The sequence below is a fragment of the Rutidosis leptorrhynchoides genome, chromosome 4, assembly GCF_046630445.1.
Source record: "Rutidosis leptorrhynchoides isolate AG116_Rl617_1_P2 chromosome 4, CSIRO_AGI_Rlap_v1, whole genome shotgun sequence".
NCBI lineage: Eukaryota > Viridiplantae > Streptophyta > Magnoliopsida > Asterales > Asteraceae > Rutidosis > Rutidosis leptorrhynchoides.
The window spans coordinates 594,410,157-594,436,839 of NC_092336.1; the positions used below are offsets into that span (position 1 = coordinate 594,410,157).

Consider the following 26,683-nt stretch of genomic DNA (forward strand, 5'->3'; position numbering starts at 1 on the left):
TTTAAAGAAAACACGGTCGAAGTCCAGACTCACTAATGCATCCTAACAAACTCGATAAGACACACTAATGCAAATTTTCTGGTTCTCTAAGACCAACGCTCGGATACCAACGGAAATGTCCCGTTCTTATTGATTAAAAACGTTCCATATTAATTGATTTCATTGCGAGGTTTTGACCTCTATATGAGACGTTTTTCAAAGACTGCATTCATTTTTAAAACAAACCATAACCTTTATTTCATAAATAAAGGTTTAAAAAGCTTTACGTAGATTATCAAATAATGATAATCTAAAATATCCTGTTTACACACGACCATTACATAATGGTTTACAATACAAATATGTTACATCGAAATCAGTTTCTTGAATGCAGTTTTTACACAATATCATACAAACATGGACTCCAAATCTTGTCCTTATTTTAGTATGCAACAGCGGAAGCTCTTAGTATTCACCTGAGAATAAACATGCTTTAAACGTCAACAAAAATGTTGGTGAGTTATAGGTTTAACCTATATATTATCAAATCATAATAATAGACCACAAGATTTCATATTTCAATACACATCCCATACATAGAGATAAAAATCATTCATATGGTGAACACCTGGTAACCGACATTAACAAGATGCATATTTAAGAATATCCCCATCATTCCGGGACACCCTTCGGATATGATATAAATTTTGAAGTACTAAAGCATCCGGTACTTTGGATGGGGTTTGTTAGGCCCAATAGATCTATCTTTAGGATTCGCGTCAATTAGGGTGTCTGTTCCCTAATTCTTAGATTACAAGACTTAATAAAAAGGGGCATATTCGATTTCGATAATTCAACCATAGAATGTAGTTTCACGTACTTGTGTCTATTTTGTAAATCATTTATAAAACCTGCATGTATTCTCATCCCAAAAATATTAGATTTTAAAAGTGGGACTATAACTCACTTTCACAGATTTTTACTTCGTTGGGAAGTAAGACTTGGCCACTGGTTGATTCACGAACCTATAACAATATGTACATATATATCAAAGTATGTTCAAAATATATTTACAACACTTTTAATATATTTTGATGTTTTAAGTTTATTAAGTCAGCTGTCCTCGTTAGTAACCTACAACTAGTTGTCCACAGTTAGATGTACATAAATAAATCGATAAATATTATCTTGAATCAATCCACGACCCAGTGTATACGTATCTCAGTATTGATCACAACTCAAACTATATATATTTTGGAATCAACCTCAACCCTGTATAGCTAACTCCAACATTCACATATAGAGTGTCTATGGTTGTTCCGAAATATATATAGATGTGTCGACATGATAGGTCGAAATGTTGTATACGTGTCTATGGTATCTCAAGATTACATAATATACAATACAAGTTGATTAAGTTATGGTTGGAATAGATTTGTTACCAATTTTCACGTAGCTAAAATGAGAAAAATTATCCAATCTTGTTTTACCCATAACTTCTTCATTTTAAATCCGTTTTGAGTGAATCAAATTGCTATGGTTTCATATTGAACTCTATTTTATGAATCTAAACAGAAAAAGTATAGGTTTATAGTCAGAAAAATAAGTTACAAGTCGTTTTTGTAAAGGTAGTCATTTCAGTCGAAAGAACGACGTCTAGATGACCATTTTAGAAAACGTACTTCCTCTTTGAGTTTAATCATAATTTTTGGATATAGTTTCATGTTCGTAATAAAAATCATTTTCTCAGAATAACAACTTTTAAATCAAAGTTTATCATAGTTTTTAATTAACTAACCCAAAACAGCCCGCGGTGTTACTATGACGGCGTAAATCCGGTTTTACGGTGTTTTTCGTGTTTCCAGGTTTTAAATCATTAAGTTAGCATATCATATAGATATAGAACATGTGTTTAGTTGATTTTAAAAGTCAAGTTAGAAGGATTAACTTTTATTTACGAACAAGTTTAGAATTAACTAAACTATGTTCTAGTGATTACAAGTTTAAACCTTCGAATAAGATAGCTTTATATGTATGAATCGAATGATGTTATGAACATCATTACTACCTCAAGTTCCTTGGATAAACCTACTGGAAATGAGAAAAATAGATCTAGCTTCAAAGGATCCTTGGATGGCTTGAAAGTTCTTGAAGCAGAATCATGACACGAAAACAATTTCAAGTAAGATTTCCACTCGAAATAAGATTGTTATAGTTATAGAAATTGAATTAAAGTTTGAATATGATTATTACCTTGTATTAGAAAGATAACCTACTATAAGTAACAAAGGTTTCTTGATCTTGGATGATTACTTGGAATGGATTTAGAAAACTTGGAAGTAAACTTGCAATCTTGGAAGTATTCTTGATTTTATGAAACTAGAACTTTTGAAATTTATGAAGAACACTTAGAACTTGAAGATAGAACTTGAGAGAGATCAATTAGATGAAGAAAATTGAAGAATGAAAGTGTCTGTAGGTGTTTTTGGTCGTTGGTGTATGGATTAGATATAAAGGATATGTAATTTTGTTTTCATGTAAATAAGTCATGAATGATTACTCATATTTTTGTAATTTTATGAGATATTTCATGCTAGTTGCCAAATGATGGTTCCCACATGTGTTAGGTGACTCACATGGGCTGCTAAGAGCTGATCATTGGAGTGTATATACCAATAGTACATACATCTAAAAGCTGTGTATTGTACGAGTACGAATACGGGTGCATACGAGTAGAATTGTTGATGAAACTGAATGAGGATGTAATTGTAAGCATTTTTGTTAAGTAGAAGTATTTTGATAAGTGTCTTGAAGTCTTTCAAAAGTGTATGAATACATATTAAAATACTACATGTATATACATTTTAACTGAGTCGTTAAGTCATCGTTAGTCGTTACATGTAAATGTTGTTTTGAAACCTTTAGGTTAACGATCTTGTTGAATGTTGTTAACCCATTGTTTATTATAACAAATGAGATGTTAAATTGTTATATTATCATGATATTATGATATATAATATATCTTAGTATGATGTATAGTGTATATCTTAGTATGATGTTAAATTTCGAAATCATTAAGTTAGTAGTCTTATTTTTACATATGTATTTCATTGTTAATACACTTAATAATATATTTACTTATCATTTAACATAATTAATCAAGTGTATCAATATCTTAATATGATTCATATGTACTTAGTAAGACGTTGTTATAACGATAATCGTTATATATATCGTTTTCGAGTTTCTTAAATTAATAGTCTCATTTTTATGTATATAACTCATTGTTAAAATACCTAATGAGATACATACTTATAATAAAATCATGTTAACTATATATATAACCATATATATGTCATCGTATAGTTTTTACAAGTTTTAACGTTCGTGAATCACCGGTCAACTTGGGTGGTCAATTGTCTATATGAAACCTATTTCAATTAATCAAGTCTTAACAAGTTTGATTGCTTAACATGTTGGAAACACTTAATCATATAAATAACAATTTCATTTAATATATATATAAACATGGAAAAGTTCGGGTCACTACAAAAACCGGCGCCGAAAACGCGCGCCGAAATCGCCCGCCGAGATCGGCGCCGATAACGCGCGTCGAAACCGCGCGCCGAAAACGGCCTCCGAAAAAGAGCGCCGAAAACGGGCGACGAAAACGCGCGAAGAAAACGCGCGCCGAAAACGCGCGCCCAAAACGGTCGACGAAAACGCGCGCCGAAATCGCGCGCCCAAAACGCGCGCCGATATCGCACGCAGAAATCTCGCGCCTAAATCGCGCGCCGAAAACGCGCAATAAAAACGCGCGCCGAAAACGCGCGCCGAAACAAGCGACGAAAAACGCTCGCCGAAAACCCGCGCCCAAAACGGCCGCCGAAAAAGCGCGCCGAAATCGGGCCCTGAAAACGCGCCCCGAAAACGGCCGCCGAAAACACGCACCGAAAACGGGCGACGAAAAACGCGCGCCGAAAACGCCCGCCCAAAACGGCCGCCGAAAACGCGCGCCGAAATCGGGCCCCGAAAACGCGCGCCTAAATCGCGCGCCAAAAACGCGCAATAAAAACGCGCGCCGAAAACGAGCAATGAAAACGCGCGCCGAAAACGCGCGCTGAAAAAGCGCCCCGAAAACGGCCGCCGAAAAACGCGCGCCGAAAAACAAATCTTTTTGAAGTGAACCCATTTGGACCCATTTGGGTCTTCAAGTAATTTTTGTATTATGTAATTGGACCCATTTGGGTCTTTAAGATATTTGTTATATTATGTGCTTGGATCCATTTGGGTCTTCAAGTAAACCCAATGGACCCATTTTTAGACTTTGGGTCCATTTTGCCGGGTCTACTCAGGAGGATACCCGGTCCAATCCGTGGACATGGGCACAAAATAAAATTAAGCAAAATTATTATCCAAACACAAAACACTAAAGGGCCTGTTTACTTTTATTTCATTAAGTTGCTATATGGGTATATATGGCTATATGGATATAGATGTTTTTATAGAGTAAGTTATGAATGAGTAATAGGCGTTTACTTTTTCTACTAAATAACAGTCTTAATAACATCAAATGACTATCTTACCCTTAATTCAAACAATCAATCAATTGTTCCATTTGAAATATATTAAATCAGTTGAAGTATATTATGTTTATATATACTACAGTCCTTAAAAAATAAATAAATTTGTTTATAAGTAAAATCAATGTATATAAACGAACATGTCGCCAAAGAAATAAGGAAACATCACCTCACCTTTTAATAGTTAATTAATATAATATAGAAAGTGGAGGGTACAGTGGTAATGAAATCGGCAATATGGGGAGCACACTACTTTCTCGTCTGACCGAATAATGCATGTATATAGTTTGTATTAATATTTAAGTCATAAGTAAACACCCATGTTTGGTGACCGATTAATCATTTCAGTCAATTAAGGCCAATAAGCTATAAGTAAACAAGCCCTAACTTCCTAATGTCCAATCCATCTATAAGGATTCAAAAACGGGGTCACAATACTCGGAAACTCATTGGCAAAATCAATATAGACCAAGGTATGTAATTACGACTACGAGTATTAAATTTATTATTAGATAAGTTGACGTTCTAAATGCGTCAAAAACACACTTTTAATCCAAGATTATGATGGCCCAAAAAAGTGCCCGCGTGCCCCCATTATCTCATCTTACTTGTTTGGGAGTGTTCAAGGACCTAATATACTTTTTGTAAATGTACCAAAAATTACCACCACTAGTCCACTTTAGATTATGTCAGCTTTTTAGGCATATGTGTGATCTTTTACAAGTATTATACAGTTTGTTTTCCATAGCATCAAAGTTGTTAACAATAATTCACGGTCATTGATCATTCATTTTCAAGTGTAGTAAACACACTGACAAACCCCAAGGGGTTGGCTTGGTGGTAGGATGCTTGGAAAGTTTCAAAGGGACCCAAGTTCAATCCTCACTTGCTACACTTTGGGGGGCTTGCCTTTCAAAAAAAAAAAAAAAAAAAAAAAAAAAAAAAAAAGTAAACACACTGACAATTGAAACCTATACTATCAAATTTGGGTCAATCGAGTTCAAGTTTTTGAGCGATCTGAATCTTGAGAGAAATTAAGTCAATTTAAATCAAAACTCAAAAAACGTCCAATGTATTTCCCTCAGAAAATGTCCAATGATCTATTGGATTCCAAACAAAATATAAAGGAACATGTCAACTTGTCAAGTAAATAAAGTAAGTAGGTCAAGTGAGTATCAATTTTTAAAGCTCAATAAATAAGTCTAATGGGTCTTTTGAATAGATCAACTGGATCAAACATAAAGATTATAAAAAAAACTCAACCGTCAGACATAATCATAAATGTAAAAGTACAAACGTAAGATGTAAATATAAACGTAAAACGTAATTATAAGTGCAAAAATTAAATGTAAAAGTACATGACCCGCTAGCACCCATTTCGACCCATTACCCAACCTAACCCATTTGGGCCCGTTTAAAAATCTACCCGTTTGACCAATGGCCGATTTCAACCGTAAACCATTATGACTCGTTACCCAAACGACCAAACCTGATCCGTTTGCTAGGTATACTAAACACACACAAGAAGTCACATCAACGGTCAAATTTAACCATAAACATAAAACCTCACAAGGACCACAAAATAACCAAACTTGCAATACCATTTGTGATTAAAATACCAAGTCCATGCATCAAACGGTAGGTTGATTGACATCATGTTCACCCAACTGGTGGTAAAGAGCATGATATTAAGTGGTGGAAATTCGACTAGAAACTACATAATTAATACAAAATGCTACTCACTCATTGATTCGCGCATTGATCCTAGAAACCATTTCCGCCAAAATTTAACCCACCCAACCACCACTACAAAAGGTTTCATACAGCAGTTTAAGCATCTTGCAACTTTAAATGAGCTGATAGAAATAGAGGTGGTGGAAGCAATATTATCTCATCCTGGTTGCATAGCTTCGTTTAAACTCTACGTATGCAAAGAATAACACGGTTTGAGGTTTTATTCACTACTTGCAGCACCTCAGTAACCATAACCTGGTTCACACATATATAATATATAATAAATATTAATATATATCATCACCAAGCAAACAAATGTATGCCATTCACGCATAAGAAAACATAAAAATAAGACAAATGTTGAAGCTAAAAGCTAATATACCTGAGTTGTCCATAGGGTTTCCAGCGACCACGGGTTCAGGCTCTTTGATCTCAACAACCACAGCATCTGATGTAAGGAAGGTCTTTGCCACTGATGATGCATGCTCCAAGCAACATCTCACCACCTGCTTCGATTCAAATAATTCAATGACTACCACTAATTAAGACTTTAGTTCTACTAAGATTATGAAGTTCAAAGACTCAACATTTGATAGAAATGAACGTGTTATACGCGAGAAACAGAAGATATATCAAGATGAGACTTGCCTTTGTGGGATCGATGATACCAGCAGCCATTAGATCCTCGTATTTACCGGTTGCAGCATTGTAACCAAATTTGACATTGTCACTAGATAGGACCTGAAATTAAAGGTAGAAATTAACAACACATAACTATATTCTAAAGAAATTAAATCTTTTAGTATGTATCAATAGGAAACAGAGGTTTAACTCTTGAATATCATAATATTGATCTAACTCTTGTTTGAATGAGTGACTCCTGAGGTTTAACACGTTTGAATACACTTCATATTGCTATTGACACAATTCCATTTTAGTCAAATCTTTAGCTGACCCATTTCACCATTTGACTAGTTTTTCGGTCTAGTGGGTTCAAGTACAACCAAAAAATGTGAGCAAGTAGAGATCGGTAGGTAAATGGGTCGAAATTGCCCCCTGCAACAAATGATCAAGGGAAAATGCTTAAGCTTAACCAAAACTACCTTTTCAATCACCACACTACCGTTAACGCCAGCGTTCTTCGCAATCAGCTTCATTGGGTAGCAAAGTGCTCTCTTAACAATATCTGCTCCTACCTTCTGTTCATCATTGTCAAGGGTCTCTTTGATTCCATCAACCTTAGCAGCAAGTCGCAATAAAGTGCACCCGCCCCCTACTACAATACCTTCCTCAACAGCTGCCTGTATCGTGTCATAAACTTAAACCAATTAAAAAAAATTGATCATGATGGCTATACATACATTTTAGGTTGTAACATTACCTTCGTTGCATTAAGTGCATCCTCTACTCTCAGTTTCTTTTCTTTAAGTTCTGTTTCTGTTTGTGCCCCAACCTACAAAACATGTTAAATTTGAGACAACCTCAATTATATATTTATATAAATTTAATTATTATTATTATTATTATTATTATTATTATTATTATTATTATTATTATTATTATTATTTTATTTTTTTTGAAAACTCACTTGGATAACAGCGACACCACCAGATAATTTGGCGATTCTTTCATTTAACTTCTCCTTTTCATAGTCTTGTTCAGCTGCCTACAGGACCAATCAAAATTCATGCAAGTAATTTTTGGAGAATAAAGAGAGTGTTAAAAGTATATATGAGATGCAATGTTATAAAAATGCACCTCAACAAGGTTTCTAATTTGAGCAACACGTTTATTGACCAACTCCTGAGTGCTTCCATCACCAACAATAGTAGTTGTATCCTTCGTCAAGACCACCTTCGCAGCAAGTCCTAAAACCTCACTCCCGGCCGTCTCAAGGTTTAACCCAACCTCCTCTCTTATGACCGTTCCTGAATTCATACGCAAATAGAACAGGTTAAGAAGGCATGCAGGAAGAAACTTAACGTAGGACATAAACGTATAATATGTTCATTAACAAATATAACAAGCAGAGAGAGAAAAATGTCTGGATTGGGTAATGGGTCAAACAGATACTGGTAATATGCGTAGAAACACGCCGGGTAAGGTTCAGTCGACTTTAAACATCATTAGTTGACCATGAACATCATTAAGAAATCCTGATAGATAATTAGTTTGTGGAATTTGAGAAATCTATTTTTAAATATAACAACTTAGGTTGGTTAGGCATTAAAAATACACTTCTGGATACTTTCGTCTGGTCTGACCCGTTCCCTCATATTTTTAACCCATTTGAGCCGTTGATAACAACCAGGATCAACCCATAATAAGTAACTGCGCCAAATTAGCACATCATAACAAAAAAACACTTGCCTCCAGTAAGAATAGCAATATCATCAAGATATTGACTTTTGCGATCACCAAATCCAGGTGCTTTAAGTGCAGCAATTTTAAGTGAACCTCGTAGCTTGTTGACTACAAGAGTAGCAAGAGCTTCCTGTTCAATGTCCTCTGATATGATCAATATCGGGTATCCACCCTTTATAGCATCTTCCAAAACACCAACTAAATCTCTTGCATTTGTAATCTTCTTATCAACCAAAAGCAACTATTCCACAAAACATAAAATCAGGAAACAAAACACGAACAGAACTCATGAGCGATAAGACATAATATTATTATATTTTCTTGCATACAAAATAATACTATCATTACCTTGCAGTTCTCGAACTCAACGGTCATTTTCTCACTGTCAGTGACGAAATACGGAGAAAGGTAACCTCGATCAAATTGCATGCCTTCTACAACATACATGAAGTTTTCAGCACTTCTTCCTTCTTCAAGAGTCACCACACCTTTCCTTCCGACTTTGCTCATTGCTTCAGCAATCATATTTCCCACTTCAATGTTGTTCCCTGCACTTACAGCTGCCACATCAGCGAGCTCACTGTCTTCAACCTGCAATTTTACATACAATTTGGAAAATAGTTAGCACAAAATAGTTAGCACATACACGCCTACCTGTATCATCAAAGAAAATCCCATTAACAAGTAATCAAAAAGGGTTATCAAAGTCACAGAAAAAGCAATGTTAAGTTGGTTAAAATAATCAATGCAAGTTACACTCACTTCTTTTGACATGCGTTTAAGCTCTTCAACAAGGGCTCGAGTGGTTTTTTCAATACCTCTTGTAATCTGGATAGGGTTAGCACCTGCTGCTACCACCTGAAAATAAGAGCATATCAAAAATATGTATACGAATTCTTAGAAGGTTCAAACTACCTGAAATGTACTTAGTTAAAAGATTCACCACATACCTTAACACCCTCATTGATTAAACCTTGTGCAAGAACAACAGAAGTTGTGGTCCCATCACCAGCCAAATCATTAGTCTTTGAAGCCGCTTGTCTCACCAGCTTTGCACCGATGTTCTCAACAGGATCTTCCAATTCTACCTATATTCATGAAAATTGCAAAATAAAATAAAATAAAATAAAAAATTAGTCCCAAAACCATGTAGACTTATGGAAACATCCTGTTTTATGACCATAAATGAAAAATATATATATATATATATATATATATATATATATATATATATATATAATACTAAACAATATGTCACTCTACTGCTTTACAAAAGTATATTTATTATTTATAAATGTACCTCTTTAGCCACGGTCACGCCATCATTTACGATTTTGGGAGAACCATACTTGCTCTCTAGCACTACATTGCGTCCTTTAGGACCCAACGTTACACCTACTAGATCCGCAAGCTTGTTTACACCAGCCTACACACAAACAGACAAATATATTACCACAGGTGCCATCCTAATACCAAACATTCAAACATCTCAGTTCGAAACTACCTGCAGCTTTTTAACAGCAGACCCATCTTTGTTAAGGTACAACTCTTTGGCCATCGCCTTAACCTTGAGCGAACTCTTTTTCTGCAGAACTACATTCTGCCTTTTGTGTCCAAGACGGCTGGACGATATGGATGAAAATGAAGACAACGTTTGTAATGAACTCGCTATTGTCTTGTTTGTTTTAATGCTGGGAGAAGCGAAAGAACCTACGGAAGATAAAGGAGTGATAGACGCCATCTTCTAACAATCCTCAATCACTTAGCTACATAACATTATAAGTTACAAAATCAGAACAGCCCAGCACACTATGTAACAATATTTTAAACAATAAAAAATTAATAAGCATAATACAGTGGCTCTATTAAACAATAGCATTTTTAATTAACATAGCTAGTGAAACATGCACATTCAATTACTTGCACACATATTAATTAACCTCTCTGTCTGTGTAAATGTGTAAATATACATAGACTTGTGGTATAATAAAAACACATTTTAAAGATGAAAAGTGATAGATGGCTAAAATTTTGAGCTTTATATTATCATTGGATTAATTAACATCATTTTGAAGTTTTTAAATCAATAAAATCATCCTTTTCAGTTTACCTATCCATCTATATATTCTGTGTATACTGAGATATTAAATTTTGTATTTCGCACAATTTGTGGATTTGTATCAGAAACTTTCAGCATTATATGTTAAAGCTTGTTAAACATATGAACACCAACAAATTTCATTATGAATATCAGTATTACCAAATTGATAAGTAGAACATGAACACGTACAACTATAAACTATGAATAATTGTTGAATTGAAACATATTGAAGATGTAAATTGGTGTTATAAACGAATTGAAACGTTACAATTCATAGGTAATTTAATTGAATTACATAATGAGTAGATAGATAATGAGTTCTGAATACCTGAAATTCGCAACGAGAGAGGAAGAAGTAAGGTAGAAGAGTGAGTAGGTGTGAGTGAAGTGAGTACTTTGAGATAAGAAATACGGATATATCTAGGGTTTATGAAGATAAGAGTGACGTCAGCGTTTTGGAAGGCTCTTGTTTTAAAGAACGTCCTAGAGCCTGAATGCATCATTTTTTATTTTATTATTTTATTTTATTTTATTTTATTTTTTGCTAAAAACCTTGAAAAACGCGAGGCTTCATCAAAATAATATTGACTCGAAACCGGGAATACAAACAAAGGCAATGAGGCCAAACCCAAAGACAAACAAACATTCTATAACACAAACTAAAAACTAACTAACGATCAAACACAAGCCAAAAGAAAATAATGAGCACTACCAAACTAAAAACGAAGAAACGAAATAAAGACATCACGATCCATCAACATTATCCTTACGACCCACCACCTCTTTACCTTTCTTTGCCTGTGACCTCCTACACTCTTTTTTGCTTTGGGAGCGTCTTCGACCCGATCAATTTGCACTCCACCCTCACCTAACCTTCAAGTCCCTTGACCGCCTCCTCAAAAAAATTGAACGCTTTACCCGAAGAGTTACCCTCGCCAACACACGCAACCGACCAAGACCCAAGGCTAGGACCAAGCCCAAGCCCATCAACCTTGCCACATCTCGATTCGACCTCACGACCCATTTTCGACCCATCAAAACTCTGACCCGTCTTGACCCGAACGTCCCCTTCATTCTCCAAATCATCAACCACAGTTTCAACCACCGGACCACCCTTAAGTAACCCCGAATCATCCACACGAACTGATCCACTCACCCCTATACCCTTATCGAGCCCCTACAACCCATCACCAGAACCTAAAACCCGTGCTTGTTTGTGTTTACGGAATTTATGAGAATCAAGAGCATCTTATAACCTTTTCTAGAGAGAATGAAACCAAGGGTGACCACCTGCTTTTGAACCCACCATCACCGGAAAAGAACATCCAAACTCGAAAACACCATTATTCAAACCTTCAACACCTTGACACTACTGACCCAATTCAACAGGAACACCACCCGATGGCACCACCTTCGGCACAACTCATTGACAATCTACACAAACTTATCAGAATATGACCCTGTGTAACAACCCGACTTCATAAACTCAAAACGCGTACCCAAAAAAAAAAAAAATTTGTATGTCAGTGCATCTGGACGGCGTCCAGAATCCTGGACGGCGTCCAGCTCAGAAAGGTGGGACGGCGTCCAACTTTTGGGGACGGCGTCCAGCTCAAGCAACTGGGACGGCGTCCAAGCAATTGGGACGGCGTCCCAATAGCCTTCCAGCTACTGATCACGGGTCCAACTCACACGAGCGGAAAACCCGCTTCCCGACACTTTCAAACGAAAACCTTTTTACCACAAGTCAATATAAGTGAAACTAAGAGATTTTCATCATTAAATCAAGTTTTACATCAACGGGCCCACATCGCCCATTTTACGAGTTTCGTTCAAAAATAAAAGTTTCGACCAAATATAAGTTTAAGTTCCAAACGACATTAGAGCATGGTGTTTGGGGTTAAACTACCCAATCTCGGTCGAACTCCAAAAGCTAACACCCAAAAGCATCCCCTAACAAAACAAGCGGGAGATCACTAATCCAATTGAACGCTCTTACCCTTGTCAACGCCCGAGCCTATAAAAAGTAAACAACGAGAGGGTAAGCAAAGCTTAGTGAATGCAATAATTATACGAATACATATATAATTATACCTACTTGCATACACTTACACAACCGCAAACATGCTAGCAAACGACATTAGCTTATCGTCGCAATAACAAGCTATAATTCACCAATACCCCCAAGCTAGCATAACAACCGCATATAAATATAACTCGAATAATATAATATGCTTACAACACAAATAACCATGGTTAACCAATAGTACAAGGGAACGGCGCTCGCGAAAACGCCATCGGTGTTCGTAACATCCGTTAGGGCACTTAACACCTCGCACCACTAACCCCTAGGGTGGCACCTTAACACCTCGGCACATCACCCCGAGTGGCATCTTAACACCTCGATGCATCACTCATTATTTTACGGAGTGGTGTCTTAACACCTCGACACTACACTCCTAGGTGGCATCTTAACACCTCGATGCTACACCCGAGTGGCATCTTAACACCTCGATGCTACACTCTTCACGTGAAACGTGGTGTCTTAACACCTCGACACTACACCTTTCACGCTACAACAAATAGATACATTATATACATACGCATATAATTATTCCACTCACCTCAAAGTCTTCGTGTAAGATAACCGAACTTGCAACGTCAATGTAACGTACCTATTACATTTTAGCACATAATCAATTCACAACTCAAGTCGGTCAAGTAACTCACTCAACAATCTAGAGTCTTTTGACCCTAAGTGCAATCCCGACCCATTTTGCACCTTTAACCCTAATAATGGTTAACTTCACCAAAAACCCTAACTTTAGCCAATTAAGGTATTAACACACTTTTAACCACAAAGTTAACTCGTTTTCATACATGCAAGACAACCTAGGTCATCAAAGACCCATTTGACCCATTTCAAAGTCAACATACCCATTTAGGTCACCCACAACCCAAATGACTCCCACTAACACTAACTACCGGTGTACTAGTGATCTATTAGGCCTTTAAGACCCATTTACACATTTCAACATTTTAAAACCCTAAGTTAGTCACCATTTGGGTCTTCATGACCCAAACTTACCCAAAACCCCAAATTACTCACAAATGGGTTTTATGTGCAATACTAACCCAAACCCTAACCCTTAAACACATTAAACTAAGGTAATCAAGTTTAGGGCTTACCACCACAATCAAAACGAAGCTGACGAGGAGATGAACAACTTTAATGCTCGAGCTAAAACCCGAAACAAGCTTCTTCTTCTCCGATTTGAGCTTTCTCACACTTGAATCACACTCTCTCACTAGGATTTAAGTGGATGAAGTTTGGTGGTTAGGAATGGAGTAATGAGGCTCAACCAAACTGATCTAGGGCCTTTAATTCGTCCACCAAGTGAAATTACCAAATTACTCATCTAAGATATTTAAAAGCAAAAAGACATGCCTGCCAGCCATTCTGGACGGCGTCCCAAAATGTTGGACGGCGTCCAGGTCTTCGATCTGGGACGGCGTCCCAAATTGTTGGACGGCGTCCAGGTCTTCGATCTAGGACGGCGTCCCAAATTGTTGGACGGCGTCCAGACCCAAAAGAAAACAGGATCTTACAACTCTCCCCCACTTGAACCGGAAGCCGCATGACAAGCAGGAAGATAAACCAAGACAAACTCTTCGGGCTCCCAAGTAAACTCGGAACCTTTACTTCGCCGCCATTGAACCTTGAAAGTTCTCACCTCTTTATTCCTCAACATTTTCACCTTCTCGTCAAGGATAGCAATCGGTTCCTCGACATATTCTAACTTGTTGTTTAGCTCGATCTCGTCTAAAGGCATCCATGAGGAATCGTCCGCAAGACACTTACGGAGGTGGGAAACATGAAATGTATTATGGATCCCCGCAAGCTCTTCGGGTAATTCCAATCGATATGCAACTTCACCAACACGAGCTGAAACCTTGAATGGCCCAATAAACCGAGGAGCTAACTTTCCCCGTTTTCGAAATCGAATAATACCCTTCCATGGCGAAACCTTAAGCATCACCATATCGCCTTCTTGGAACTCAATCAATCGCCTACGTCTATCGGCATACGACTTTTGCCTATCTTGAGCCTTCTTCAAATGTTCCCGAATTAAATCGATCTTGCTATTTGTCTCTAAAACCAAATCGGTACTCCCGATCTCTCTTTGACCCACTTCTCCCCAACAAACGGGAGTTCAACACCTACGCCCATAAAGCATTTCGTAAGGTGGCATCCCGATACTAGTATGATAACTATTATTGTACGAGAATTCCACCAAAGGCAAATGCTCATCCCAACTACCACCAAAGTCAATGATGCACGCCCGTAACATATCTTCCAAAGTTTGATTCGTACGTTCGGTTTGACCGTCCGTTTGAGGATGATACGCCGTGCTCAACTTCAATTGCGTGCCCATATCTTCCTGAAACTTTTCCCAAAACCGAGATGTAAAACGGGTATCTCGATCCGAAATAATAGATATAGGAACCCCATGTCGCGAGACCACTTCCTTGATAAACAACTTAGCCAAAGTCTCCGACGATATCGCTTCTTTAATGGGAAGAAACAAAGCGCTTTTTGTCAAACGGTCAACTATAACCCAAATCGAATCGAATTGGGTTCTCGCCGTTTTAGGTAACTTAGTAATGAAATCCATGGTAACGTGCTCCCATTTCCATTTCGGGATTTCTAACGGTTGCAACTTACCATACGGCTTTTGGTGTTCGGCTTTTACTTGTAAACACGTGACACATTGCTCAACATACTTCACAACATCACGTTTCATGCCCGGCCACCAATAATCTTTCTTCAAGTCATGATACATTTTTGTCGCGCCCGGATGAATGGAGTATTTTGACTTATGTGCTTCATTAAGTAGCACTCGTCGGTAATCACCCATCTTAGGCACCCACACCCTTCCTTGGAAAGACAACAAACCACGCGGACCCATAGTAATAAACTCCGATTAGCCCACGATTCGCTCCGTATGCTTGTTGTGAACATAAGCCTCTATTTGAATCTCACCAAGCTTTTCAAGAAAATCATTGGTAATAATCAAACGTAACGACCCCACTTTTATCGCCGGATGTTGACTCTTTCGACTCAACGCATCCGCGACCACATTCGCCTTACCCGGATGATAAAGTATTTCACAATCGTAGTCTTTCACCACATCCATCCACCTACATTGGCGATAATTCAAATCTCGTTGATTAAAGAGATGTTTCAAACTCTTATGATCCGAATAAATCGTACACTTGACACCATACAAGTAATGGCGCCAAATTTTCAACGCATGCACTACCGCCGCCAACTCAAGATCATGAGTCGGATACCTCGTTTCATGTTCCTTTAATTGTCGAGAGGCATAAGTGATGACTTTACCTCTTTGCATTAGAACACACCCGAGACCATTTAAGGAATCATCACAATAAACCACCATGTTTTCAACACCTTCCGGTAACACTAACACCGGAGCTTGACACAACTTCTCTTTTAACAATTGAAAAGCAATTTCTTGCTCGTTCTCCCAAACAAATCTCGCATTTTTCCTTGTCAATTTCGTCAACGAAGAAGCGATCTTAGAAAAATCTTGGATAAACCGACGATAATAACCGGCCAATCCGAGAAAACTTCGGATTTCCGTAGGCGTAGTCGGTCGTCTCCAACTCTTCACCGTCTCTATCTTCCCCGGATCTACTTGAATACCATCTTTGTTCACAATATGACCAAGGAATTGGACTTCCCTTAGCCAAAATTCACATTTGGAGAACTTTGCATACAACTTCTCCTTTCGTAGCGTCTTCAATACTTCACGCAAATGACGTTCATGCTCGTTCATACTTTTCGAATAGACTAGTATGTCGTCAATGAACACTATTACCGACTTGTCCAACATAGGTTGGCACACTCGGTTCATAAGATCCATGAATGCCGTCGGTGCATTCGTAAGACCAAAGGGCATAACTACAAACTCATAATGCCCGTAACACGTTCGAAAAGCCGTTTTCTCTATGTCTTCCTCACGGACCCACATTTGGTGATAGCCGGACCGTAGGTCGATCTTAGAGAAATACGTTGCACCTTGAAGTTGATCAAATAAATCGTCAATCCTAGGTAATGGATAACGATTCTTGATCGTCACTTTATTCAACTCACAGTAATCAATGCACATACGCATACTACCATCTTTCTTCTTCACAAATAACACCGGAGCGCCCCATGGCGAAGCACTCGGTCGAATAAAACCCTTCTCGAGCAACTCTTGGGTTTGATTTAACAACTCTTGCATTTCCGTTGGTGCTAAACGATAAGGAGTTTTAGCAATGGGAGTAGCTCCCGGAACCAACTCAATACGAAACTCAAGTTGTCTTTCCGCCGAAATACCCGGTAATTCTTCCGGAAAAACGTCTTCGAATTCACTAACAACTGGAATTTCACGAATAGGTGGTGGCTCATTACGAGTATCAACAACATGAGCAAGGAAAGCCATGCCACCGGTAACAACAAAACGACGTGCCCGTGCAAAAGTGCATATCGGCACCGGTCTCCTTCGCTTATCACCATGAATAATTAACTCTCCCCCACTTAGGGTCTTCACACGAATAAACTTATCATGGCATGCAATATCGGCTCTATAACGATCGAGCCAATCCATACCAACGACAATATCAAAGTCGCCCAAGGTCATTGGAATAAGATCAATTTTAAAGGTTTCGGCACCAAAAACAACATCACAATTTTCACACACATCAACCACTAGCACCGTCTTGCCGTCCGCTATTTCGACTTCTATCGGACGACTTAACTTAGCTAACGGTCTATTAAGTTTAGGCACAAATTTAGGAGACACAAACGACAAATTTGCACCGCTATCGAAAAGAATCCTTGCCGGATTAGAATTAACCATGTAAGTACCTGAGATAACTTCGAGCGATTGTTTGGCTTCATCATTGGTCATCAAATAGTTGCGACCCCTAGCCGTACCCGCTGCCTTCTCTAACCGTTTCACATTGTCATTTCGCAAATCGGGACACTCCGGTTTCTTATGCCCCTCTTTGCCGCAATTAAAACAAGTGATTTTGTTTCCGGAACGTGGTTTCGGACACTCACGAGCCATATGACCCGGTTACCCACAATTGTAGCACGTATAAGAAAACCCACCGGTTGTGCCCTTCTTTGCACTATTGACACTTTCGGCCCCCCTCTTGCTCTTGCTCTTCTTGCTTGAGGCGTTAGAGTAACTAAAACCTTCAAACTTTCTTTTGGAAAACATGAAATCACTCTTTCTTGGAACCTCCGGCTCAAAACCCCGAGCCAACTCAAACAATTCATCAAAAGTCTTAGCCATACCCCGACTAATCTTCCCCTTGTACTCATCATTCAAGGTACGGTAGAAATCCTTCATGAGCTTATGATCATCACCAACATATTCCGGGCAAAAACGAGTCTTTGCCAAGAATGTAGACTTAAGAGTAACTAAGTCCATTGAGCCTTGTTGCAAATGGTGCAACTCGTCCCGGATTCTATCGAGATCGGAAGAAGTCCGGTATTCCTTGAAAAACTCCTTCTTAAACTCTTCCCACGTCAAGCCCATACATTGTTCCTCACCATACAAGTTGATTTTATCATCCCACCATAACTTAGCCTCTTCTCGTAGCATGCTAGAGCCATACCTCGCCTTCTTCTCGGGAGGACATTGTAACATCCCGCATTTTTCCGTTAAATTATTTTAACGCCCGTCTTTTTCTTTTTAAATAATACCCTTCGTATCTAGATTCGTATCCTTTGTTATGTAACGTTTTAAATATTCTCGTTATCGGATTTCAATATCTCCCGTACTCCCGTGTAACTTAAAATAAATCGTTTGGTTATATCCCGCACCCGATTTGAACTCGAAGGACTAAAGTCGCCAAAGGGTCAAACTAGTGACTAGGTCAACTAGTCAATCCTTCTCCTCCATCCATTCATTTCACCTCCTTCTTCCTTTTTGATACTTTCAAACTCTCTCAACATTCAAACCTTAAATCATCATCCAAATCCGTTCAAGCGAGCTTCAATCCAAACAAACTACATATTCTTGATCCTCTCATCATCCTCTTCGATTTGATGCTAACCACTTCGATTTTGGGTAACATTTCTTAAACACTAGATTTCTTTAAATTCGTGTTCTTGACTTAAAAGTATGTTAATTGGTGTCTATGGCTCATTGTGATGTCGTGTATGTAATTTGTATGCTCGATTTGTTGTTTTTGGGAGTAACTAGTTCATTATGAAAATTGCTTGCTAAATCCTTGATTTTGGATGATCAAATGTTGTTAGATTGTTAAAGTGCATGTTTTAAAAGTGTTACTAGTATCTTTAGCTTCGTTTTGATGTATAGGTTGATTAAGGAAACATCAAACTCTTGACTATTGATTTTTGTGAATTTTCGTTAGAGTTTGATAGACTTTAAATGAACTTTTGATGATTTGAATGCCATGAAATGTTGTTAGTAAGTGTTTAGTTGTATTACATGTTTCATTACCTTCAAAATGGCATATCATATGTATAAATTGGATTCCCGAAACTTGAATTGCAATTGATGAACTTGAAACCTTGTTTTGGAACGTTTAACGAACTTTCGATGAGATTTTTGTTGTCTAAAATGATAAATTTGATTTAGGAAATGTATCTAGTTGTGTTTCTTGTCGAAAGAGCTTTCCGGTGATATAAAATACATGTCTTGATTGTTTGCGGATCATAAACTAGGATTGATTGAAGTTTAGCTCGTGCCTTGTGTTTTCTGCAAACAGGACCTGTAAGCCTTTTGGGACGCCGTCCCAACCACCTAGACGCCGTCCCACCCTTCATATTGGGACGACGTCCTGACAATTGGGACGCCGTCCCACTCTTCATATCAGGACCCCGTCCTGATTTTTGGGACACCGTCCTGATACACTAAAATGGGCTGTTTGCTTTGATCTTTTGACGTAAAATGTTTGCTATGCTACGGACCTCCGATTAACATGAAACTTGGCCAACATGCTCATATATGATTATATAACTTAGAAAAATTGTCGGATACCCAACCCGACCCCGTTGACTTTTCCGTTGACTTTGACCCGACCAAGTTTGACTTTTTGTCAAACTTAACCAAATACTTATGCAACCTTTCTAACATGATTATTTACTTGTAACTTGCATGAAACTTGACTAGTTGATTCACATGTTAATATAATCGAGTCGTAACGAGCCATAGGACTAATTGAACATCTTTGACCGTTTGTGCTTACCGATATTGATATAACCTATATGTTTAGGTCAAGACTAGCTTTGTCTTTGCACGCGTTTACTTGTTGAAGTACTTTATTAACTCTCGCGCTCAAGGTGAGATCATAGTCCCACCTTTTCAACAACTTTTATACTTTTAAATCGTGGGCTGAGAAAACATATACTTTGTTACATCTTGTACTACTTACTTTTATGTTTTGAACACAAGTGTGAAAACAAACATTCCACGTGCGAGTTAGAACAAAAATGCCTCAATTCGATTATCATTAGTTACACTTGCAGGGTGTAAGCGAGAACTTATATTGTGTGGCCATACGGGTTTAACAAACCCTCATTCGGACGGTTCGCTACCGTTATGCGGATGAAATATATTTTTGTGTTTTAGTGTGGGTTCTAGCACTGTGTGATGGGGTAACGTTGGTTAAGTTTTGATAATTGAGTGCTCGCGTATAACAACACTTTTGGAATGCAAATGATTTGGATAATCTACGTTATGGAAATACAAAATCTTGTGGTTCAAAAACAACGTTTAATACTTACTAAACCTATGATTTCACCAACGTTTTCGTTGACAGATTCTTCTATGTTTTCTCAGGTTTTGAATGCTTAGTGATACATGCTTCCGCACTCTTTTGATACTTGCTTGGATGTCGAGTATACATGCATTTTGGAGCATCTTTTGAACTTATTTAAACTGGGTCGCATAGTTTTCATTTGTACTTAACGTTGTAACTTAACTTGTGGTCAATTATCTTTGTAAACTTTGAAATAATCTTTACACTTGAATGGATGCGACATATTTTGGGTCAAACGTCTGTTTTAAAGACTTATGACCAGGTAATGGGACCTACGTAGTCGACGCCGTCACTTGACGATTTGTCGGGGTCGCTACAAGTGGTATCAGAGCCTTGGTTGTAGGGATTTAGAGTTCATTTGTGTCCACCCCGAGTCATAGGGTACATAGGTGAATCTAGACTACAACTGACATATAGACTGAAGTAGGAATTACTTGACTATTTGTGCATCTATACTCGAACTCTTCTATCATATCTAACTCGTATTCGATCTTGATCTTACGTTGATAAATTTTGTTGACGCGCCACCTTGACTTTATGAGGTAATGTTAAATGCACATGAGAATCAGGGTAATATAATTTCCGGGATTATATTACGGTGATTCATATGGACATTCTGACATTATGACATAAAGAATTTAAGGTGAGTCAAGGAAAATTTTCTCTACATCATCATTCCCTATCATGATTAGTATTATTGAGAATACTAATCAACGATATTCTTGTGTCTTGAAGGAACAATGCCTCCCCGTCGCGGGCCACGTAATGAAACTTCCGAACAAGCTTTTCAACGCATGATAGCCACCGCCATAGGTGCGGCTATGGCTAGTATCTCCTCCGACATCAATAACAACCACAACCACAACAACCATGGAGTCGGTAATTCAAACGAGGGTTGCTCCTACAAAACTTTCATGGGGTGCAAACCTCACACCTTCGATGGGACCGGAGGACCGGTTGTGCTCACCCGATGGTTTGAGCAAACAGAAGCCGTTTTTAGCATAAGCGGTTGTCGGGACCAAGACAAAGTCAAATATTCCACCCACACTTTCGCCGGTATCGCCCTCACATGGTGGAATACGTATGTGCTGTCGGTGGGTATCGATGAAGCTCACACTCTCTCATGGGCCGACTTAAAGAAAAAGATGATCACCGAATACTTCCCGCGCGAAGAGACCCGTGAGCTCGAACACGAACTAAGAACTTTAAAAGCGGTCGGGAATGACCTAAAGGCATATAATCAACGATTTTCTGAGCTATCCTTGATGTGCCCAAACCTCGTGACCCCCGAACCTCTAAGGGTTGAACTTTACATGGATGGTCTTCCCAAGAGCATCAAACAAGGAGTAATGTCATCCAAACCCAGTAATCACCAAGAGGCCCTGAATATGGCCCGTCAATTGATCAAAACGGTAGACGAGATTGAAGTGCCGGCACCTAAAGCCGAGGATGAGTCGGGTGACAACAAAAGAAAATGGGAAGCCCCCCAATCGAGCAACTACAACAACAACTTTGCCAAGGAACCTCTCACCCCCGTCGGCAAGAAAAGTTATGCCGGGACACGACCTTTTTGCAACAAATGCCACAAGCATCATTTTGGTGAATGTGGCAAGCTAATTTGCCATCGGTGCCAAGGTAGTGGTCATATTGCCAAGTATTGTGGAAGTACCGCCCCCGTCACTCAAAAGGGGCCCGACGCACCAAAGCCGAGTATTTGCTACAAATGTGGCCAATCGGGTCATTTTAGGAATGAATGCCCAAAGAATAAAGCAAAAACCAACGCGCGCCGTTGAACTTACAACATTGACACCTAGGATGCCCGAGACGATGATGGACTAGTCACGGGTACGTTTCTTCACAACAAACCGTATATTTCATACTTATTCGATTCGAGTACCGTTAGACGTTTTATAACCAAGGATTTGACTCGTGCTCTTTATATTCCACCTCTTTCCCCCAGATACTACTTAGACGATTTAAGTGACCGACGGAAAATATTGTGTGCATATAAATTTTATCGGAGGATATGCGTTAAGAAATGGGACTCGACACCTATAGAACTAAGGAACTCAAAACCTATTCATTAAGGAGAAATTGTTGCCCTACATTTATGTATAGATTATTGTGAACTAAGTAACTTTCGGTTGGAAACCAATACTCTCTTCCTCGTATCCATTACCTCATGATTATTTGCGTGGATCCCGTGTATTCCAAATCGACCTCCGTTCTGGTTATCATCAATTGGGGGTTAAGGGAGACGATGTCTCCTAAGCCATTTTCCGAGCTCGCAACGTTAGTTGTAAATCCCTCTTAGTACCGTTTGATTTATTTAGGACTCCGTCCGTATTCATGAACCTCCTAAACCACGTATGCAACTTATCTAGACAAATCTGTTATCATATTTATAGATGACATCTTAACTTATTCAAGTAAAGAAGGCAAACGAACAACATCATCATCTTACGCTCGAACTTTGAGAAAAGAGCAACTCTATACCAAATTCTCCGAGTGAGAATTTCTGTTAAACGAAGTCAAATTTTCTAGACCATGATGTTAATGGTCAAGGCATTACAATCAATCTCGAAATCAAGCCACACGTAATCATGAAACTCTCTCAACTCAGACTTGTATTCGTAAAATCTTAGATCTCGCCTGTTATCACCGAAGATTCATTTCTGACTTTTCTCGTGTTACCCGACTTTTAAACTCGTTAACTCACTAAGGGAAAACTTTAAACCTCTCTGTGTTCGAACCTTGAGCGTGATTCTTCACACCAACATTTCTAGTTAAAATCGTATAGCAACAGATGGAACTCAAACATGGAAATATTTCTACATGAACGCCGAAAGGCATACTCTCTCGACTCAAAATTAACGTAACTAAAATTCGTTATTTTGCACGAAGAATTCGAATACTAAACTGTAGATCCGATCAACTTTCTCGTCATCACGTACCACACACATACCTCTGTTATTTCACCGTTACTGTCTGATATTACTGGAATTTAAGATAACACACAATCCAACGATACTTCACTCTTCTTTGACTTAACGTCCTTGTGTTTCTGATAATCGGCCAACTATTATTCAACCCCGAACTATACAATTACGTGTACTATCTTGTTTCTCTTCCAGACTTCAATTTTCGACAACTAGAGGCACGTTATGGCAACCTCGAGATGTAAGCTCATCCTATTCTCAGTCCTCATTTCACTCCTATCTTTATCGCTCGCATTTCCGTTTAAGGAAACTCCTTGTAACATTTCTCCATGGATAGAGAAACTCCTCACATTACATTAGTATTCGCCACGAGGGTGAATAGTCCTAACGAACATTTTTTTTTTTGAACCCTAACTAACTTGTTCAAACATATCTTAAGAGATTCTATTCCAACACGGTGTATCCTTGTCGATTATCCCGTATCGAAATACTCGTTTCACTTCTAGTTTTACAAGAAACCCTGGAGACCCGCTTAGACATGAGTACCACGTACCACCCACAAACCGATGAACCGAGCAAATGAACGATTTACGTCTTGGAAAGACATGTCACAAACTCGTATTGTCACCTTTAGTAGATCACTCGTACAACAGTAGTTACCACTCGTGTGTTCACCCGCACTTTCCGAAACCCTATATGACCGCTAATGTCGTACCCCGGTTCATTTAACCAACGCATGTGGCAAACAAAACACAGAATCTGAACTCAATCAAGAAACAACAATTGAGATCATTCAAGTCCGAGAAGGGCTCGAGACAACCCATAGTCACCAAAAGAGTTATACCAAACTTAGATGAAAACCTCACAAAATCCCTGTAACAGTGTAATATTGAGAACCCGCACCTTGGAAAGGTGTAATCCGTTTCGGGAATCAGGGAAAGTTAAACTCGCGACACGTTAACCCTTTTGAAACCTTGGGGCGTATTGGAACCGCTTCCTACCGTTTGGAACTTCTGACTCAATTAAGTTTCCGCTTACCCTGTGTACCATGTAACAAACTTAGAAACGTGTCCTGCGGAACAGGAACGTGCAATCCTGCTAGATACATCAACTATCGATGACAAACTTCTCTTCATAGGAAAACCAGTTGAAACCAGGTATCGTAAAAACCGAACCTTAATACAACGAAATACCCTAACTATCCAAATTCATGAGAACACTCAAGGACGTGCCTTCACTTATTCATAACATTGACAACGTAAAGTCTCGAGTAAGAGATATCGACTACTACTTCCAACTAAATTTCGGGACGAAATTTCTTTTGAGGTGTGGATAATGTAACATCCCGCATTTTTCCGTTAAATTATTTTAACGCCCGTCTTTTTCTTTTTAAATAATACCCTTCGTATCTAGATTCGTATCCTTTGTTATGTAACGTTTTAAATATTCTCGTTATCGGATTTCAATATCTCCCGTACTCCCGTGTAACTTAAAATAAATCGTTTGGTTATATCCCGCACCCGATTTGAACTCGAAGGACTAAAGTCGCCAAAGGGTCAAACTAGTGACTAGGTCAACTAGTCAACCCTTCTCCTCCATCCATTCATTTCACCTCCTTCTTCCTTTTTGATACTTTCAAACTCTCTCAACATTCAAACCTTAAATCATCATCCAAATCCGTTCAAGCGAGCTTCAATCCAAACAAACTACATATTCTTGATCCTCTCATCATCCTCTTCGATTTGATGCTAACCACTTCGATTTTGGGTAACATTTCTTAAACACTAGATTTCTTTAAATTCGTGTTCTTGACTTAAAAGTATGTTAATTGGTGTCTATGGCTCATTGTGATGTCGTGTATGTAATTTGTATGCTCGATTTGTTGTTTTTGGGAGTAACTAGTTCATTATGAAAATTGCTTGCTAAATCCTTGATTTTGGATGATCAAATGTTGTTAGATTGTTAAAGTGCATGTTTTAAAAGTGTTACTAGTATCTTTAGCTTCGTTTTGATGTATAGGTTGATTAAGGAAACATCAAACTCTTGACTATTGATTTTTGTGAATTTTCGTTAGAGTTTGATAGACTTTAAATAAACTTTTGATGATTTGAATGCCATGAAATGTTGTTAGTAAGTGTTTAGTTGTATTACATGTTTCATTACCTTCAAAACGGCATATCATATGTATAAATTGGATTCCCGAAACTTGAATTGCAATTGATGAACTTGAAACCTTGTTTTGGAACGTTTAACGAACTTTCGATGAGATTTTTGTTGTCTAAAATGATAAATTTGATTTAGGAAATGTATCTAGTTGTGTTCCTTGTCGAAAGAGCTTTCCGGTGATATAAAATACATGTCTTGATTGTTTGCGGATCATAAACTAGGATTGATTGAAGTTTGGCTCGTGCCTTGTGTTTTCTGCAAACAGGACCTGTAAGCCTTTTGGGACGCCGTCCCAACCACCTAGACGCCGTCCCACCCTTCATATTGGGACGCCGTCCTGACAATTGGGACGCCATCCCACTCTTCATATCAGGACCCCGTCCTGATTTTTGGGACACCGTCCTGATACACTAAAATGGGCTGTTTGCTTTGATCTTTTGACGTAAAATGTTTGCTATGCTACGGACCTCCGATTAACATGAAACTTGGCCAACATGCTCATATATGATTATATAACTTAGAAAAATTGTCGGATACCCACCCGACCCCGTTGACTTTTCCGTTGACTTTGACCCGACCAAGTTTGACTTTTTGTCAAACTTAACCAAATACTTATGCAACCTTTCTAACATGATTATTTACTTGTAACTTGCATGAAACTTGACTAGTTGATTCACATGTTAATATAATCGAGTCGTAACGAGCCATAGGACTAATTGAACATCTTTGACCGTTTGTGCTTACCGATATTGATATAACCTATATGTTTAGGTCAAGACTAGCTTTGTCTTTGCACGTGTTTACTTGTTGAAGTACTTTATTAACTCTCGCGCTCAAGGTGAGATCATAGTCCCACCTTTTCAACAACTTTTATACTTTTAAATCGTGGGCTGAGAAAACATATACTTTGTTACATCTTGTACTACTTACTTTTATGTTTTGAACACAAG

The 26,683-nt window shown here is 38.3% G+C and overlaps 1 protein-coding gene across 1 annotated transcript; it reads right to left on the reverse strand.

Moving 5' to 3' along the window:
• Positions 1–6,145: 6,145 nt before the first annotated feature.
• On the reverse strand, positions 6,146–11,151 carry LOC139845635 (ruBisCO large subunit-binding protein subunit beta, chloroplastic-like). Its single transcript, XM_071835899.1, has 14 exons — positions 11,090–11,151; positions 10,165–10,426; positions 9,961–10,086; positions 9,611–9,748; positions 9,423–9,518; positions 9,009–9,251; positions 8,667–8,901; positions 8,055–8,224; positions 7,885–7,962; positions 7,678–7,749; positions 7,400–7,597; positions 6,945–7,037; positions 6,679–6,802; positions 6,146–6,551 (listed from the first exon to the last, which is right to left on the reverse strand). The coding sequence occupies exons 2-14, from the start codon at positions 10,399–10,401 to the stop codon at positions 6,538–6,540; spliced, it is 1,824 nt and encodes a 607-aa protein (XP_071692000.1). The 5' UTR covers positions 10,402–10,426; positions 11,090–11,151; the 3' UTR covers positions 6,146–6,537.
• Positions 11,152–26,683: the final 15,532 nt, after the last annotated feature.